At 38.3% G+C, this 19,113-nt stretch overlaps 2 protein-coding genes across 3 annotated transcripts; both read right to left on the bottom strand.

The window, feature by feature from the left end:
- Nucleotides 1-2,174: 2,174 nt before the first annotated feature.
- Nucleotides 2,175-6,078, bottom strand: LOC118818730 (platelet glycoprotein V). 2 transcript variants are annotated; one of them, XM_036586094.1, is made up of 2 exons: nucleotides 6,039-6,078; nucleotides 2,175-4,540 (listed from the first exon to the last, which is right to left on the bottom strand). In XM_036586094.1, exon 2 carries the CDS (start codon nucleotides 4,529-4,531, stop codon nucleotides 2,588-2,590), a length of 1,944 nt encoding a protein of 647 aa, XP_036441987.1. In that variant the 5' UTR covers nucleotides 4,532-4,540; nucleotides 6,039-6,078; the 3' UTR covers nucleotides 2,175-2,587. The 2 variants fall into 2 exon arrangements, with proteins under 2 accessions (XP_036441987.1, XP_036441986.1); XM_036586093.1 differs by lacking the exon at nucleotides 6,039-6,078 and adding an exon at nucleotides 4,987-5,092.
- A 5,512-nt stretch (nucleotides 6,079-11,590) lies between these two features.
- On the bottom strand, nucleotides 11,591-15,111 carry uts2d (urotensin 2 domain containing). Its single transcript, XM_036586107.1, has 5 exons — nucleotides 14,846-15,111; nucleotides 14,349-14,450; nucleotides 14,165-14,202; nucleotides 13,296-13,389; nucleotides 11,591-12,295 (listed from the first exon to the last, which is right to left on the bottom strand). Exons 1-5 carry the CDS (start codon nucleotides 14,943-14,945, stop codon nucleotides 12,270-12,272), a joined length of 360 nt encoding a protein of 119 aa, XP_036442000.1. The 5' UTR covers nucleotides 14,946-15,111; the 3' UTR covers nucleotides 11,591-12,269.
- Between the last annotated feature and the right edge of the window lie 4,002 nt (nucleotides 15,112-19,113).

Genomic DNA, 19,113 nt, shown 5'->3' with positions numbered 1-19,113 from the left:
AGAGTGAATTCATTAAAGTTGTTGAAAGTTTTATTACATTAAATTTATATGAGTAGAGTGTACAAATGAGCTTGAACTTAACGTTTATCTGCACTCTCCATGCAACTTATTCTATAGCTGTGTTTTGTAGTAGCACAGTGTTCGGTGTGCAGGACGCCTTGAGTGTAACTGTTACAGCAAGAGAAACTTGATAACTATGTGACAATGATGTTATGTAAGATTATGAAACAACAGGCCTCTTGTTTTGCGGTTGTCCGATGACCTGTCTTGTTCCATTAAAGTTTTTTTTTTTCTTTTTTTTAAAACTGTACTTTCATTATTATTCTCATTTGTGCTCAGACAGTTTGTAATGGCTTGTGAATGTTGAACATCTGAATGTTGAGCTTCACTGGGCTGAACTGGCCTTGTCTGTATGACGAGCACGAGTGGCTCCTTATCAGTGTAAGGTTTGCAATGTGTCATATCAAGGTTGGGCTTCCTGAACTGTAGTCTTAGTCATGTGGGAGTGGCAAAAACCAGATTAAAGCACCTCACACGACCTATACAGCTGAGTAAGGGCATCGAAGACCTCAACAATGGGACCATTGAATAAGGAGCAAGCAATGTTTTTATAAGCTTTTTTTGCTCTTATACCTTATTCCAGTTGTGGTTTTCTCTCTCTCTCTCTCTCTCGCTCCCTCCCTCTCTCTCCCTCCCTCTCTCTCCATACACAATCATATGCAAAAGTTTGGGTGCCCCTAAGCAAATTATGTTTTGTTGATTTGTCTAAGAGAAAATAAGTACATGTCCTCTATAGCAGGCCTTTCTCTACCACTGGGCATTCTGGTAGTCCTCAGGCCAAAATTGAGGGTGGGCCAGTCCACCAACCAAAAATATACAGCCAGCAGTATCCAGATGAAGGACTATAGGATGATAAAGTGTGCAGCAGTAGATCAATCATCACTAACTTTACATCTATAAAATGGACCAACGAGATAGGTGTGTCTTATAGAGTGGACCGTAAGTGGACACTTTCTGATCCCCTCATACCAGCGCAACACACACTAACATGCCACAGTTTTGTGACTGCAGTGCTGAGAATGATCCACTGGCCAAATAATACCTGCTCTGTGGTGGTCCTGTGGGGGTACTGACCTTTGAAGAACAGGATGAAAGGGTACAAATAAAGTATGCAGAGCAACAGATAGACTACATTATGTGACTGTAGAACTACACAGTGCATCTATATGGTGAGTGTACCTAATAACTTGGCCAGTGAGTGTACATTGCACACTCTTAGGAAAAATGGTTCTATATTGTAACAATAAAGGAATCTTTTTGGTGCTGTATAGAACCATTCAAAAAGGCTTCTGTAAAGAACCATAGACAACAGGTTTTCCATGGTGGAGTTGAACCATTTTACCATGCAAAGCATATCCATGCATTCAGATGGTTCTTTGAGTGTTCAGGGTTCTAAATAGAACCATTGCCTTTACTAACACTTGAACCCCTTTTTTAAAGGTGCGTCTATCATTCTGCCAGGTTGCATGTTGCATGACAATAACAACAACTTGACTGTAAAGGGACTTTTTATTTGCTGTTACAGAGAGAAAGAGGGAATAAATATCAGCATTATAAATACATTTTCTATATTCTCTCTTTAAAAATAAGCATAAATCATTGTTAATTCAATTATGCTATAATAGATATGAAATAATTGAAAAAAATTCATTAAAAGAGATTCCTTAAGTAAACATAAAGGCATATTAGTACATTAGTACACACTGGAAAGGACAGCTGCTTTGATTAAATTATATGGAAAAATAAAAACTGGAAAAAATGAATATATGAAAGAGTTAATACAACAGAAAACAATGCATGCTTTCAACAGAGAAATGGAAGCAAATAAGCAAAACATGTTGAGAACACACTTCTGCATTTTAACCCTTGTGTGGTGTTCATGTTTTTGTTACTCAGTGGGTCTGGGTGACCCACCGCATTTTTATTTCTTAAAATCAATACAGACATGACAATTTCTGTAATGTAGGAGTAGAACAGAGTGGAGGGACACAGCACCTCCACACTTTTATTCCCTGCGGGTTCACCCCAACACCACGTGTAATTTAAATATTTAGGGGTGTAACAGTGTGAAGTCACTGAAAATGTGTTATTTTATATGTTCTTCACAGAAAGTGAGGAAAGGCCAAAGAATCTGGGGTTGAAATAATAATAAATCGCATAATTTTTTCTTTTGGTAAACATTGAAAATGAGTCCCACTGACCCGAACACCACACAAGTGGCAAAGTATAAATGAAAATGTGCAGAAGTGTGTTCATAACTTTTTCCACCTGAAGGTCAAGTATTTGTGACTAGGAAAACTTGAAGGCTCACAGGAATTTATGAATATATGAAAGAGTTAATACAACAGAAAACAATAAATGCTTTAAAATGGACTATACTATGGAAAATGACTAGGAAACCTTACTATGACTAGGAAACCTTGAAAGCCCACAGGAATATATGAATACAACAGAAAACAATAAATGCTTTAATCAGAGAAATGGACTATATTCTTGGATATCACTCAAAATGAAACATATTCTTTTTCTAGCGTTTGCCTTTGAAACTTGGCAGTCTTTTAACTATTATTGTGTGATTTCTGGTAACAGCTCTCCCTAATTCCCACACCACCTTGTTAAGACGATACAATACATAAGCGCTGGCAACAATCAGGATAACACCAGTGGCTATGAGCACAATATGCAGGGCCAGCAAGAGTCCACCATATAGTCCAGTAGCAGGTACTGTCCAGAGGTACACCCAGCCCTTGTAACGATTACTGTGAACAATATTAGGGCAACTGTCAAAGACCACGGTGTCATAGAATGCATTGACTACTACATAGAATGGTTCCTCGGTTAAAGGAGTGGACGGTGAGGTCTCAGGAGAGCTATGGGGTGAAAAGCTCGAGGCTGAAGATGGAGTTGAAGCAGACATAGTGCTTATGGTTGTATGTTTAGCTTGTGAGCTTGTGGTGGTGGATGTATTGGGAGATTGTCGGGGACGTGGGGGGGCTGTTGTTTTCGAACGGATCACTGAAGCAGTCGTCACAAATTCATGTCTGGTCGAGGCCATCGTGATGCCACACTGGAGACTGTCGTAGGTTAAAGAGACGAGCTTGTGGTTTTGTAAGCGATAAGGTCCATCACATAGAACGTCATCTAGATCTGTAACTACCCTTTGGTTCTTCTTGATCCATTCTACAAAGTCCATAATACTGCATACACAGTCCCAGTGATTGTGCCCAAGAGTGACAGACTGTAGTGAGTTTGCACCCTCAAAAACATCTCCAGGAAGATAGCTTAAGTTGTTATGACTCAGCTCGAGTTTGGCTAGATATGGGAGGTTACGAAAGATCCTTGCCGAAAGGGACTGAAGCGCATTATCATTGAGCAGAAGGATTTTAAGACTGACAAGTTGTGAAAACTGGTCTGGGTGTAGATGCTGAAGACTGTTGTATTTTAAAGATAGCTTTTGAAGATTGGGTTGGCAGCAGAAAAGGTTCCTTGGCAAGGAGCTGAGCTTTTCGTTATAGTGAAAATTGAGAGCCCTGAGGCCTGTCATGTTAGCAAAGAGGTTCCAAGGCACAGTGCTAAGATTGGTATTATACAGGTAGAGCTCCTGTAGTCTAGGCATGTGGCCCATTAGCTGCTCTGGCAGAGAGATTAGGGGGTTGTTGTAGAGGGTGAGTTTAGTAATGCTTGGTAGAAAGTAAAAGCTTTCAACTGGAAGGTACTGGAGTTGGTTGTTAGACAAAGTCAGGGTCAGTAGAGAGGGTATGCGCCAAAAGAGCTGTGGAGGGATTTCTCGGATTTGGTTCTTATTCAGCATTAGCACCAATAGTTTGGGCAGATGATCAAAGGAACCTTTCTCCAGAGTCTCCAGCTGGTTGGAATACAGAATCAGTGACTTGAGTTGCACCAGATTGTGGAACAATGTCTGCGGTAACTTGCGCAGTTGGTTCCCGCTCAGGTTCAATTCACTCAAGCTTATCATGCCCTGGAAGACATTGGCATCCAGCTTGGCAATTTGGTTTTTACTGAGGTTCAGTTCAGTGAGATTGACCAGCCCTTGAAATATGTCTGCACTGAGAGACGCCAGCTGATTCCCTTCCAGACGCAGCTGCTCCAAGTTGCCTAACCTGCTGAACACCTCGGGTGGAAGGACTGAGAGGGCATTATGAGACAGCATGATTGACCGGAGCTGAGAAGCGCCGTAGAAGGCTTTTGGATGGATGGTGTCAAGAGAACTGTGGGTGATGCTAAATCTCAGTAAGAGAGTGAGATGCTGAAGGCTTTGAGCTTTCAGGACTTTAATGGAAGTGTCATTAAGTCTCAGGAGGAAGGTGTGACTGGCATCCACAGGCGGTATGTCGGTGATGGCCCCTGTGCATTTGGCGCCCCCCTCTAAAACACACACGCAGCCACTGGGGCAGAAGAGGCCGAGAGGGAGCAGTGATGCCAGTTGGAGGAGGAGAAGAATGAACAACATGCTCTCAGACTGTGGAACAGTACATAAATAAGTTAGCCAACAGGTTTACACAGTTATCTCACAAAACGACATGTACACTCTTAAAAATAAAGGTTCATAAATGCTTCTTGGCTTGTATGTATAATTCTACAAAGAACATATAATAGATTTAGAACATTTGCATTATGTTGACATGCTTTAAACTTCATAAGGTTCTTCATATGCCCATTTCATTCATAGGCTGGTTCTTTAACACTCATCCATTGAAAGGTTGTTTAGGCAACCATTTGTGGCTTTATGGCGTCACTGCAAAGAACCCTTTTTGGGTTTATTTGGCACTTTTACTTTTAAGGTTGACGTGTAGGTACTAATAACAGTATCTCTCTGTTTGAAAAACATAAACATTCCCAAATGGTTCTTGGCACAGATCGGTGGTTCTATGAAAAAGTGACAATTTATGTAGAACTTTTACATACTTTTAAAAGATGCTTCACTCTCCCACATCTCATTTCTGAAAGAACCATCCATTAAAAAGTTCTTTAGGGAACCAAAAGTGTCTCTATGGCACCACTCCAAATAAACCTTTTTGGTTCCTTTTGGCACCTTTAGTTTTAAGAGTGCACACTAGAAAGAGGAAAGAAAAATGTGGTTTTCAAGGAATGAATAGAAGAACCACTTTTGGTTCCCTAAAGAACCATGTTTGCGTATGAAGACTCAGAGAGCCTTCACATAAACATAATACTTACAAAAAAGGTTTTTAGGGAACCAAAAGTGCTTATTCTATGGCAACATGCAAAAACACTTTTTAGCATCTTTCCTGTCTCACTGTTCAATGTAAATTGTACACGCTTAAAAATAAAGGTTCTTAAGTAGTTACAAGCTTGGATGTAAGGGAAAGAACATGTAATTGGTATAGTACATTTACATTAGTTAAATTATTATTATTATAATTATTAAATTCTTAAAATGGTTATCTAAAGAACCATCCATTCAAAGGTTCTTTAGTGAGCCAAAAGTGGTTCTTCTGTGGCATCACTGTAAAGAACCATTTTTGATGCCATCATTTTTAAGAGTGTTTGTTATACAAATTCCCCCTGGACAGACAAGTCCTGGAGAGCCGATGCCCGGCACCATTTGGTGATTTTCCTGCACAAACACACCAACTCATCCCTTAACTGCCAGGATTAGCTGGTGTGTTTGAGCAGGGAAATCACCAAACTGTGCCAGACACTGACGCTCCAGGACCAGAACTGAATACCCTTACAAATAGCAACAGAAATATTATACAATAAAATAGAAATATTTGTTCTATTCTTTCCTAATATATCACTGTAAAGATGAGGACTGGTACATAAAACATAAATATATTATGACATTCATAAAAAAATAAAAACCAGAAGTTTGAAACATTTGATGAAGAAAGTATTTATATCTTTACAGAAATCTCCTCTTCAGTGATATAAACAGTGATAAGGTAATACTACTTAAGTACTTCAATGAACCAAATAAATCATCAAAGTCTGCCTACCTCTCGTACACCACAGAATGTCTTGTTGGAATGATGCAGCTGCCCCTTTGTAAAAGATCATTAGGAAGGGAGTATTTCCTTAAAATTTATCTACAGAGCAACAGGAGACCACGTGCATGCCTGAATCCGCTCTGATGGGTGGTCTGTAGAATTTTTACTGAAAGTCAAGGCAATGAGTAATTTTGGACCATTTCTGTTGGACTATGTGCACAAAATGTAAACATATAAAAAACAAAATGGAAATGCTTTGTTTCAGCAACGTATATATATATATATATATATATATATATATATATATATATATATATATATATATATATATATATATATATATACACGTTGCTGAAACAAAGCATTTTCATGCACAATAGTCCAACAGAAATGGTATATATGTACACGCACACACTCTCTGAATCAGATGAATCAGATGTTGAAACTTGAAACAGATGTTGTTATTGTTTTTTGAAAAATATATGCCCATTTTGATGCCAACAACATGTTCCAAAAAAAGTTGGGACGGGGCAACAAAAACTGGTAAAGTTGTGTAATGCTAAAAAAAAAAAACACCTGGTGGTTGATTGGTCAGTAACATGATTGGGTATAAAAAAGCATCTCAGAGAGGTTGAGTTTTTCAGAAGTATAGATGAGGAGGAGTTCACCACTCTGTGAAAGATTGCATGATCAAATAGGGCAACAATTCAAGAATAACGTTTCTCTACATAAAATAGTAATTGCTGAATGATAGGTACATGTTTTAGCAACATATGCTGCCATCCATACAACGTCTTTTTCAGGGAAGACCTTGTTTATTTCAGCAAGACAATGTAAAACCACATTCTGCAAATAGTACAACTGCATGGCTCCATATTAAAAGACTCCAGGTGCTAAACTGACCTGCAGTCCAAATCTGTTACCCACTGATAACATTTGGTGCATTATGAAATGAAAAATATGACAAAGGAGACCCTGAACTGTTGAGCAGCTGAAATCCTATATCAAACAAGAACAGGAAAACATTTGACTTTCAAAACTACAGCAGTGTCTCCTCAGTTTCCAAACACTTACAGAGTGTTGTTAAAAGTAGAGATGATACAGCACAGTGGTAAACATACCCCCTTCCCAACTTTTTTGGAATGTGTTGTTGGCATCAAATTCAAAATGAGCATATATATTTTAAAAAACCAGTTTCAACATTTGATGTGCTGTCTTTGTAGTATTTCCCTCTTAAAAATATGGTTTACATGATTTGCATATCATTGCATTCTATTTTTATTTACATTCTGAACAGCGTCCCAACTTTTTTGGAAATGGGGTTGTATATAATTACAGAGTTTAGGTGTCTCAGTCACATCCATTGCTAACAGGTATGTAAAATTAAACACAGAGCCTTGCAGTCTCCATATTCAAGCACTGGCAGTGGAATGTGTCATACTGAAGAGCTCAAAGTCTTAAAACGTGGCACTGTCATAGGATTTGTCACAAGTCAGATCATGAAATTTCTGCCCCGCTAGATCTGCTCTGGTCAACTGTAAGTGCTATTATTTAAGCTTTGAGCTCAGCCCCTTAGCTCAAGTGAAGGGTGATGTTAATGCTACAGCATACAAAGACATTGTAGACAATGTTATGCTTCCAAATTTGTGGCAACAGTTTGGGGAAGATCCTTTCCTGTTCCAGCACGACTGTACCCCTGTGCATGGTCCATTAATACATGGTGTGTCGACTTTGGTGTGGATGAGCTCCAGTGGACTGTACAGGACCCTGACTTCAACCCCACTGAACACCTTTGTGATGACCTGGAAAGTTAATTGCGAGCCAGGCCATCTAGTCCAACCTCACAAATACTGTTTTGACCGAATGGGCACAAATTCCCACTAACACATGTTATAGCTGTAACTCAATATTAATGGCCATGGTTTTGCTCATATTGCTCATATAGGTGTAAAGGTCAGGTAACCACATACTTTTGGCCATACAGTATGTATATAAAATAAAGATTATATGCAAACTGGCAGCCTTGGCTAAATTACATGTTTTGTGGATGTTGTAAGTGAGCACTGCTGTGTCTGATCCACTCAAACCAGCGCAACACACACTAACATACCACCACCACATCAGCGTTACTGCAGTGCTGAGAATGATCCACCACCCAAATAGTACCTGCTCTGTGAGGGTTCACAGTAAAGAATATGTTACCTTATTTTCACTTAAGTCAACAAAACATAATTTTTTTGGGGGTATTCAAACTTTTACTGTATAAAAACACTAATGAGAGGAATCTTCCCTGGTTGACATTTATACCAAAATCTGTGATTTACCCATGAACTGTATGTTGCTTACTGTGGAAGATATTCTTCATTTGGTTGTTTAAAATGTTTTTTTTTTTTTTATTTTATTTTGTTTTGGAACTCCTCCTGTTTCATTTATGTCATCACATGCATTAAAAGTTGACATATGATATAGTATGTGATATATATCGTCCCTGTCATAACAAAACTGTAAGGTCTATTAGCGGAGTGTCTGGTGTACCTGCTGTTCTAAATGTCTTTGCATTTATTTGTATTATTTGTTTACCATTTGCAGTCTGCATTGTCCATTTTCTATTTGTAGTGTGTATTGTCCAGTTGCGTATCATCACTGTAGGGAACAAAACCTTGTATTTCCAAAGTGGTAACAGGATAAGGAAACAAAACAACATTCTTTCAATTTTTATTCTAAGTTAATGTAACATAATTGTACCCAGAGAAACAAGCTCAAATATTGTTCAAATGTTGTTCTGCTGGACCAGTTTGACCACCATGGAGCTTCCTGCTGTACAACGCTGTGCAAACCTCACCTGCATGAACTGACCCTCCTGATTATACTGTGGCTTCACAGACTTAAACTATTTAAGGTTCATTCACACAATGTAAAATGGAAAAAAGGATAAGAGCAAAATGGAGAAACAATTTTTTGCATTCATCAGTTTCACCAATTATTTGTACTTGCAAGAGGACTTCACAAATTAAGTGGTTATGATTGTCAAATTGTCAAAATATACAGATTAAATAATCGTTGGTAGAACACTGGTTTGTTGCGCAAATACCCAAACACACTTCATGTACACAAGGTCAACTAATTACGGAGCATCCTGCACCCTCTCTATCCATCTCTGGTCCTTGTATGAGTCATCAGTGCATCGTCTGGCCCATATAGGATCATCATTTGTTGTACTGGGAACAACTGACAACTTGGCACAGCGTTTTATATCAGAGACATAATCTAGTTCCTCTGTCTCCTTCTTTCTTTCTCTTTTACTTCCTCCCATTTTTCATCTGCCTCTCATGACATGGTGTCTGCCTGTGGATGATAGAGCTCTATCTGCACAACGGTGCAGTGTCCGGCCACAGCCAGTGACTCAGCTACCACTAGCTGCTATAAACAGTAATTGCGTGCCGAAGCTTCTTTCAGTCTTTGTTGGAGGTGGGAAATGTGAGAGGCCCCATTTGAGGCCATGGTATAACGTGGTCAGTTCATTTCTATATGTTTCTAATAATTGTACACTTACTGGCAACTTTATTAGGAACACTTACCTTGTAGGTCCTCCTTGCTGGTGTGGTGTTGGAGGCTGCAGCCCATCTGTTTTCCTTGATCCTTGATTAACCCTTAATCAGTGGTCAATTTGTGATCAGAAAAGCACTCTTGGCTGGATATTTTTAGGTTGCTGACCACTCTTAACTTAGCAGTGACAGTGATGTGCATAAAAAAACCTTTTAGGTTTAAATCTAAATGGTTTCTAATTGTCCTTTTTCAGCAGCGCAGTGGAACATTTGTATAATGCTAATAAGAAATGAGAATTTCAACCAGAATTCCAGAAATTCAACAAAACACAGTCAAAACGGAGTAAAGAACACCGACCTTAATGTGGTAAATGAATAAAATCTTCTGTTTAAAGCTCACTAAGGCTCCAGCTGGGTTAGCTGTTATGATAGCTATGCTAGTTACTTTACAAACTACTAAGACCCATTAAGTGTTTCCTTTGGTTCCTGATGTTTTTTTTATGGGTTCTGGGTTTAATGGGTTGATATCACAATATAACAGACTTTTATTCACTGATCGTTTATTTACTTTCATGGACTCTTCTTCACTCCCAGTCCTGGTGGGCCTCAGTTATTAGCACAACTACTGCTAATTTAGCATTAGCCAATTGTCAAACCCTGCAAGACTTTTATTGTTTATATTAAAGGAAGGAGAACTCTAAGCTGAATGGTGCCCTCTAGGGCTTGGAGAGAAGACTCCTGTTTTATGTGACTTTATTAAGAATATTTCAGTATCGTTTTCAGGTTTTTATACGACAGTAGGCCGTCTTCAAGATGCTTCTATTAACAAAGCCTGAACATGTCTGAAATGTGGGTTATTAAAAGGTAAGTTTCTTGCTAAATAATCCAGTCTTTAAGATGTAGTCATCCACAGTGGACTACAGATTACAATCGTGGTGATAGGGGCCAAGGTTGAGATGTCTACAGCACCAAGAGTGTTGTTGATAATGATAAAGCAGTGGTAAATCTGCAAAGATATCCTGCTAGAAAAAACAGCATAGGCCAGCATAGCTGGTCGCCAACAAAACCAGCATGTCTTGTGTTTTGGATGCTGGTATGATGGTCATCAACAATGGAAAACACTTTCTATGAATGGGGCTCATTTATGCCTCAAAGCTCTTCAAAAATGTACTTTTTTCTTTTGTGTTTGTCAGGCTGTCAAATCTGATACTATATAGGCTGTTTTACCCTGGTACCAATTTTTAGGGAGATGTATAAATGCCATTTAAAAACCTGTTGTTAAGTTTCATTTAACGTTTATTTTAAAATGATTGAAGGTTAAAAGATCATATAAATTCCTGTATTTAATAATAAATGGAATGTTCCTTTTTTATGAGGGGGGCAGGTTTGGGTAACAGAGTTGTGCATAAAATATGGGACACATGGGGTTAAAATTACGTTTTTTGTTAAATTAAATAAATTTTTAGGGAAAAATACTTATTTCAGGCATAAATTGCTTTTAATTTAACCAAATAACACTGTAATTTTGGTGTACTGGAAGATTTGAACTAATACATTTCATAGAGTAGGTCAGTGAGGCAGCCCAGAATTACCATGTTAAACATGGATACAAACATTTTATGTGCTCATGTGATCATTTAAGTGCAATTTTAATTGGTTTATTTTAAATAAGAGTGCAGGTGCCTTCATGTTGATGATAAAAACAGTCACTTTATTGCTTCTAAAAAGGTAACGGGACCTAAACTGAACTCTATTCATGGAAAGTGCTGGCCGTTAATGTGCTGATCACCAGGAAAACCAGCATTTGTTGTGTTTTGCATTCATGTATTTGTGTTAGGTATGCTGATCAACCATCAAGACCATGCTGAGTGTCCAGCTAAACCAGCACCAGACCAGTATAAAGCAGCTTAATCCAGCATGAAATTGATGCTGGCCTGTGCTGGTCTTTACAGCAGGGTAAGCCTTTTTTAGGTCCTATTGTCCATTACAATGCCCTGTTTGGATCTCTCTGCCATGAATGGATTTAAAAAATATTTTTAGACCAAAACATTACAGCAAAAACATCACAAAACAATGTCTTAGGCATCAGGCAGCATATTTGTGTTATAACTTTCAGGGAGTTTTTGGAGACGTCTGGTTCCATTGACTACCATTGTGAATAATTTTGACTTGTTAGGTTTCTCTACACCTTAACATTTAACACCAAACCACTTAAGAAGAACCCACCATATAAAGACTGCTACTTTTGAAAGATGCTTTTCAGAACACAAGCAGACGTTTCAGGTTCAACAGCTGAGACATAATAGGTTTAGAATCAGTGAGAGACTTTATTCTTCGCCACTAGAGGGAGACAAAACCTTATGAAAGAGTCAGTTTATAAAGAGTGAGAGAGGTTATACTGGCCAATCAAAAAACGTGGTGCATTATGCATGTTCAGAAGTTGACATAGCTGGTGCAAGAGAGTTATGCCATTTGTGAATAGGGATTGATCACATGTTTAGTTAATCCATTTATTATGTCAGTCAGTGATACTCATACAAGATACAGGAAGCTCATACAACTATCAAAGAAAAAAAACATAATGGTTTGCTACTTTTTATGAAACATCATGTTTTTCTATCTTCTTAAGGATTTCCCTGTTGTTATTGTAGTGATATTAAGGCAGTGGACAATTTTCTTCCTCCAGAAGTGGACATCACACACAGTACTTCCAAAAACAGGCTGCAAAGACAAAAACAAAGGATTTCAAAAGCAGACAGCACATAGACAGATGCCTAAACCTGTTAATAAAATAACAAGGACACATAGTGTCATTGATAAAACACACCACTCTTATGAAGCATCAAAAGCTGTTTGACTGATATGTTCTATAAGCTACACACATGCATGCTTATGAAAAGACTACTTAGAGGGAACTTAAGCTGGACTCATTTCCATGGTTGATACTAATATAAAAATCTACACATTTGCCGATGAAGTGTGTGTTGCTTACGTTGGAAGATATTCTTTGTTTATTTCTATGTGTATTGGAACTCCTCATCAACTCTTAATTCATTATGTGCGTTCCACTTTGAATAACTCCACAAGCAAAGTCTGCTACAGCCCGCGTCCAAACAGAGTTTGCAAAAACTCTGTATAGGTCCCCTCACAGCCAAGGTGAACAGCCGAATTAGACAAGCCTAGGGTCCTGTGGACTTTCTTAGTGACAAGCATGTTAAGTTTGCACGTCTGCAAGTCTGAAGAAGCCTGGAGATTTAGATTGGGCATATGTGAGTGAGCGAGTGAGTAAGCAAGTTACCAACCAGTTCCATGAGGTGCTTCACATTCACTTATGTCCATTTCTACAGTGCATGTATGCATTTGTATAAATGTATATGTATCACTGATGTCGGAATAAAACCTCATATCTCCAAAATGGTCACTTCAAAAGAGAAGGAAAAAACATACTTTAATTTTAATGCAAGTCGCATTCATACACTCAACATACAAGGACAACAGGCATTTTCAAAGTATGGCAAAAACTACAAAATGATACAAATGGAGATATGAGTTTTTTTTTCCAACAGCAGGGATATATATATATATAAATAAAACAAACAATAGCAGCAACGATATATATATATATATATATATATATATATATATATATATATATATATATATATATATATGTATATCTTTGCTGCTATTGTTTGTTTTTTTTGAGAAAAACAGAACTCACCATCCCCCCTTTTGCTGGGCTGAGAATTTGTTCTGTCCATTGCTCTGGAACCCAGCTGCCTCTTGAGGTTCAGTTCTTCTCTGAGGGCTTCCAGCTGAAACAAGATTCATACAATAAGCTTTATAGTACAGAATGTATCTTTTCTCAAATTTGTCAGCTACTTTTAGCTGGTCCTGATGTTCTCAGATTCAGTTTACAGCCCAGCGAAAGATTCACCCTGATGAAAAAATTTATAAAATCCATTAAAAATGTCTGTTCGTTCCTGTTGTTGTCCAAAAGTCATTAATGTTAATTTTTGTTTTCTTGATGTGTTGACACTACAGAATGTTCTGATTGTTTAACAGGTGTTCTGGGACTGATTCCAGATGCATGTGATGGTTTTCTAAAATGATCTAAAGCTGTCCTACAGGAAAACTACTTTCTTTACTAAAGGCAATGTATGTATCTGGAACCATGAGCTCTACATAGAATCAATTCACACTTAAATGGTTCTTCAGCTTGATGGAAAATGAGTTGCATATGGTTCTATATAGCACCAAAAAGAGGTCTGCTGTTGTTTTGATGTCAAGCTTGTAACAATAAAAAGATAGAAGAACACTTTTTGGTGCTTTATAGAATCAATCTGAAGAACCACCTCTGCTAATGAGCTGTGGTCCATAACAAAGAAGAGAACCTAATAATGACCCTAAGAATGCAGAATAAGCTTAGACATCGCGGTGCGTTTAGAACAAACACCACTGCCAGCCCTAAGATGCTGAGATGCGTACTCAGTTACTCTGATGCTCACAGTTCAAATGTAAATTCTTTTCTATGCACTTCATTCACTTTTACTCCAGTCAAATCTTCTAAAATAAGTGATTATACTTTACCTCTTGTAGCTCTGCAATCCTACTGCCCAACTCAAGTCCTGAAACACAAAATAATATGCTGTGTTTACAATATATACACAGTTTGATGAACTAAGTGTTATTATGTATGCCTACTGTTTATGAGAAATATACAAAACACATTTTGTGAATATAATACAGAACTATACTTATGCCTTGCCATTACCAATTATATCTTCTTGGTCTGGAATAATGTTTTTATGCAGTAACAAAGCAAGAATTCTGTTCTGAATATCAGCATCGTCCTTTGACTGGAAAACCTGGTTCCCTGCAAAAGCATGAGCCACAGAAGAGACACAAGTAAATTAAGTGTGTTTTACTTTAGATCAAAACAACTATTTTGTAATATGCTCTCTATGATTGATGGCAATTTTCCTGTGTCCTGCAGAAAAAAAGAAAAAACCTGTTAACTAAAATCACACTTATAATAGGAGCCAATGGGAAGGTGTTTCAGCATCTGCCCATTGACTACTATTATAAGCATGTCAACAGGTTTTCTGATCTTTTACTACGTGTGCAGAAATGCTTTCAAATAATTGTCTGTAATTAACTGTATGTTTCAGATATAACATATCTAACAGACAGAGATCAGGTTGAAAAACACTTGAGTTTTTCTTTAAAATGACTCTAATAGACATGCTGCGAGATGAAAGTTTTACTCACCAGAGCCCACGAGGCTCCTCGTCTGTACGTTGAGAACGCCCTGCAGGAGTAAAAAGGTGAGGAGCGTGGGGAGAAGGTTCGCTGAGGGAATTCTGTCCATGGTCCTGAAGTGATGCTCTCAGTGATGGTTACCTCTCTGTGACCAAAGGCTCTTCTGCTCGTGGTCCCTTCAAGAGGGATACTTTTAATCAGGTGCTCCGAAGTAATATGTCATCGCTGCAAATCAATACGTTGACGACGTGGTACTTTTTCGTCAACGGACTGTCTTCAGACGCGGGACGGTGACAGACGAGAGTGATGATCTGACGTCAGCCTCAGGGCCAATGTCCCTTATCAATCAGACTAATAAAAACAACAACACCGGAACACCTATAAATCACTGAGGCCTTATTTATGTGGATGCAGTGTATCAGTGAGGATATGCAAGTGTACCTGGCACTGTTCTTTTCATTTGCCTAAAAGGCTTCAAGAACACAAGGGATGATGGAGAAGAAGGAGAGAATTAGATTTACTGTTTGAGGCAATAAGCTACTTCTCTTGTTCATCTTAAGGCTTGATACTTTATAGCTTTACAAAGCATAATTGACACACTAAAATCTTCAATATTCCAGGATGTTACACTTTGTATGTCATTGCTAGCACATGAAAACATCTTCTTTATTTTATCAATTTATTGTTATTATTATTATTTCTTCATGATAAAGCGACCAATAGAAAGTTTTACTAAATTACTCGGGGAAAAAAATCTTGCTTAAAATAAAAGTTAAGAACATTTTTCCTTCTCCTTAAAGTTACCATTCTGGAGAGGTTTTGTTCCCATTGAAACAATATATTTAAAGGGCCCGTATCATGGAAAAAGAGAATTTCCTTTGTTTTATTTAAATAAAAAAGTTGAACGTTGTATGTGAAACTTAAACATTAGCGTGTCCAAATTTCAAAACCTACTGTTCGCTCTCCAGTCCATACAGTCTATATACAGAACAGAAACTGCTATAACAGCCTGTGCTGAATTCACTGGTTTTGTGATGTCATTAAACCTTCCTATTTACATATATCCACCTATTTAGCTTATAGCTGTTTAGTCCCACCCACTTATGCTGAAGTCATGAGGAATGTTTCAGCCAAGACTGCTTGTTGAATGAGGCACAATACACACACACACACACACCTTCTAAGCCGCTTATCTTTCCGGGTCGCAAGGGAGCTGGAGCCTATCCCAGGAGTCATTGGGTGGAAGGCAGGATACACCCTGGACAGGTCACCAGTCCATCACAGGGCAGACAGACGGACAGACATATGCATTCACAGCCACACTCACACCTAGGGACAATTTAGAGTGTCCAATTGGCCTGACTGCATGTCTTTGGACTGTGGGAGGAAACCGGAGAACCCGAAGGAAACCCACGCAGACACGGGGGGAACAGGCACACTCCACACAGAAATGATCCTGGTCGCCCGGCCAGGGAGTCGAACCCAGCACTACCCACTGCACCACCGTTCCACCCATGAGGCACAATAAAAGACAGCCAATCAGAACAGAGCTCATTTACATATATCAGTCTTAAAGGCACGGTAACAAAAACAGCCTGTTTCATTCTAAGGGATAAAGAGAGGTTGGAAAATGGCCAGGTAATAGAAATTAATTATCTTTTCAGGCTCTGTTTTGGAGACAAAAAATACTTTAAAATGTTAATTCTGGAAAGAAGTTCATAAATAGACATGACCTGCCCTTTAGATTTTGTTTACATAACATCTTTTCAAGCATTTCCACATGAGCCTGTAGATCACGATGATTTAAGCTTGTGAAAACATATGTGTAATTGAGTGTGTCTAAACTTTTGACAGTAATTTTATTTATGCTACTTCTTACTTTATGATGTCCAAGCAAGATGTACTATGTTGACTCCCAGAACCTGAATCGTGCACTTCGTGGGCTGCCTGTAGTGCTTTATTCCAGGCTTCACAGCTCAGGAACAGGTTAAATGCAGAGTTGGGCAGAATACTTTAAAAAGCTAGTGATGTCTGGATACTGACTGTACTGTACTAAACGTATTCAGTAACAAATTCCATTACAACTCATAAAAAGGGACATATTCAGAATACATTCAGAGTGTATTTAGAATGTATCTTGATATGGCAGATGGGAGAAACTCTGCTGTCCACTGTTCCTCATGGTACTGGGGTTCGATCCCCAGGCAAGAACTCTATACACTCTAAGAAAAAAAGGTAAAAAGCTGTCTCTAGGGCAGTCCCCCTCTTGTCACTGGGGTGGTACCTTCAAGGTTATACCTCAGTACCTTTAGTCAGAGAATTAATTGTATCATAATCCATAGAAACTATATTGTCTAAGCTGTATTGACTCCACACACCCCGTCTCGTCTCCAGCCTTTTTATTTTATTGTTCTGTTTTAAAACATTAGGTTATGAAAAGGTACAAATACGTACTTTTGATCTGGGAAGAACTTATTTAAGGTTCACAATTGGCCCTTAAAACCACTGTTGTACCTTTGAGGGAACATTTACAGTGTTTGTACCTTGACGAATGAAAAATGTACCTGCACAGAACCTTTATTTCTAACAGTGTGCTATACCAACAAGTGTCTTTGGGCAAGACTCCTTATACTACATTCGCCTACCTTAAAACATTTTTAGTACTGCATTTTAGGTTATATCAACAAAACAGTTCTAAGTTGAACTTACTCAAAAAGAAATCTGTATGAGTAGAAACTGCTTAAGATTTTTTTTGGTGTTTTTACGTCTTCACTTCCTCCCCCAGTTTAGTCATTACTAATTCCCACCCACAGGCTTACACTCCCTCATCACCCAGTACTCTCAGCCTATGAAATAAATGAAGTAAACTAGAGCAAAGTGTAAAAGTGTTCATTGTTTCTTTTTGTATGTTCATCACGTAACAGTGGCACAACAGTCTATCTGCCCAGTTGTCAGAAGATGTGAGATCATGAATGTAAATCTTGCGCTGACTTAGCCCTCCATGATCAGAAGCCTGAGAAGAGTGACTAAAAATGGTAGGAGAATTTTTGAACAAACTTCAGAATCAGAATCGTTTTATTTCCACAAACATGTTACACATACCAGGAATTTGTCTTGGTGAATCACACATACAAATACAGTAAATACAATATAGAATAAAGAGTAATAATAAAAAACAGCCAACGTGAAAGAAGCTCAGGAGATGTGCATATATGATGTGTATATATGCAGATATAAATGTCTGTGCATATATATATATATGTCAAGTAGACATGTGCTATGAAATATACTATAAAAACTATTATATATAGAATATTACAGAGTAATATTAATATTTGTCAAAATACTTCTACAGTAGTGCAAATAATCATAATGCTACAGGAGGAGTTACACTGTAATACTGTAGAGAAGGTTTGTTGGTACAGTTTAAAGTGCACTGTGTCCACTGTGGTTGATGAGCACTATAGCTCTGGGGGAAAAGCTGTTAGCATGTCTGGTTGTGCTGGTTTTGATGGCCCTGAATCTTCTAGATTCCAGAGGGAAGCGGCTGAAAGAGTTGATTCCAGGATGAGAGGGGTCAGCTGTTATTTTGCCAGCACGCTTCATCACGGTTGGTGAATGCGGCCCATTGTCCTGCCACTGTCGTCCTCGGTGATGCTTGTTAGAGGACTGAACCTACATTTCTGGAAAGCTGCTGTGAGACATATAAAGCTAAAATGTAAGTGAATTAAGTTACTCATTAGAAAATAATATTATGAGACACTTATAATTAGAAATGCAAAACTGGACCCTTTAGACACGTTTGAGTATTTACTGGATATAAATGTATGAAGCTGTATACATAATTGATCTATCATTGGTTGGCTTGCAGATCTGTGTAATGTCTCATAGCAGCCTCTCAAGCTAGAACGGCCTCAAACAGGCAGTCCTCCTGGACAGACATGGCGATGGCATAGCCTCTCATTAAAATAAAATGTCTTAAAGAGATGATAATATTAAGAGTCAATCTTTTGTCACTTCATCAGCAGCACCATTTCTTCTCAGCAGTGCAGAAGACAGATTCAAGCTTTGTTACTGCTGAAATAATGAGTGTCCAGCTCTGAGCCTAAAGACTCTGTGGAATAATATGCATTTCTTCTTATTCTTTCAGTTTTTCCAATGCTTTCATTTGCTGGCCGTTTTAGGGATGTTATTGAATTTCAAACATAAACGAGAAGCTCTCATTCAGCCACAATACTTAGGCTACTGTTCGGTTTCTACTTGGACCGAAGACAGAC

This window comes from Colossoma macropomum, unplaced genomic scaffold (assembly GCF_904425465.1).
Source record: "Colossoma macropomum unplaced genomic scaffold, Colossoma_macropomum, whole genome shotgun sequence".
Taxonomy (NCBI): domain Eukaryota; kingdom Metazoa; phylum Chordata; class Actinopteri; order Characiformes; family Serrasalmidae; genus Colossoma; species Colossoma macropomum.
The sequence above is the reverse complement of the archived record's forward strand: the minus strand, read 5'-3'. Positions and strand labels throughout refer to the sequence as shown.

Bases quoted from the DNA above. Each gene is read 5' to 3' on its own strand.
- LOC118818730 (XM_036586093.1), bottom strand. From the start codon at position 5,034: ATGGTTCTTTCAGAAATGAGATGTGGGAGAGTGAAGCATCTTTTAAAA. The intron at 4,541-4,986 runs GTATGTAAAAGT...ACTGTTCCACAG, and splicing joins GAGTGAAGCATCTTTTAAAA to TCTGAGAGCATGTTGTTCAT.
- uts2d (XM_036586107.1), bottom strand. From the start codon at position 14,945: ATGGACAGAATTCCCTCAGCGAACCTTCTCCCCACGCTCCTCACCTTT. The intron at 14,451-14,845 runs GTGAGTAAAACT...ATGCTTTTGCAG, and splicing joins GAGGAGCCTCGTGGGCTCTG to GGAACCAGGTTTTCCAGTCA. The intron at 13,390-14,164 runs GTAAAGTATAAT...ATCTTGTTTCAG, and splicing joins GGATTGCAGAGCTACAAGAG to CTGGAAGCCCTCAGAGAAGA.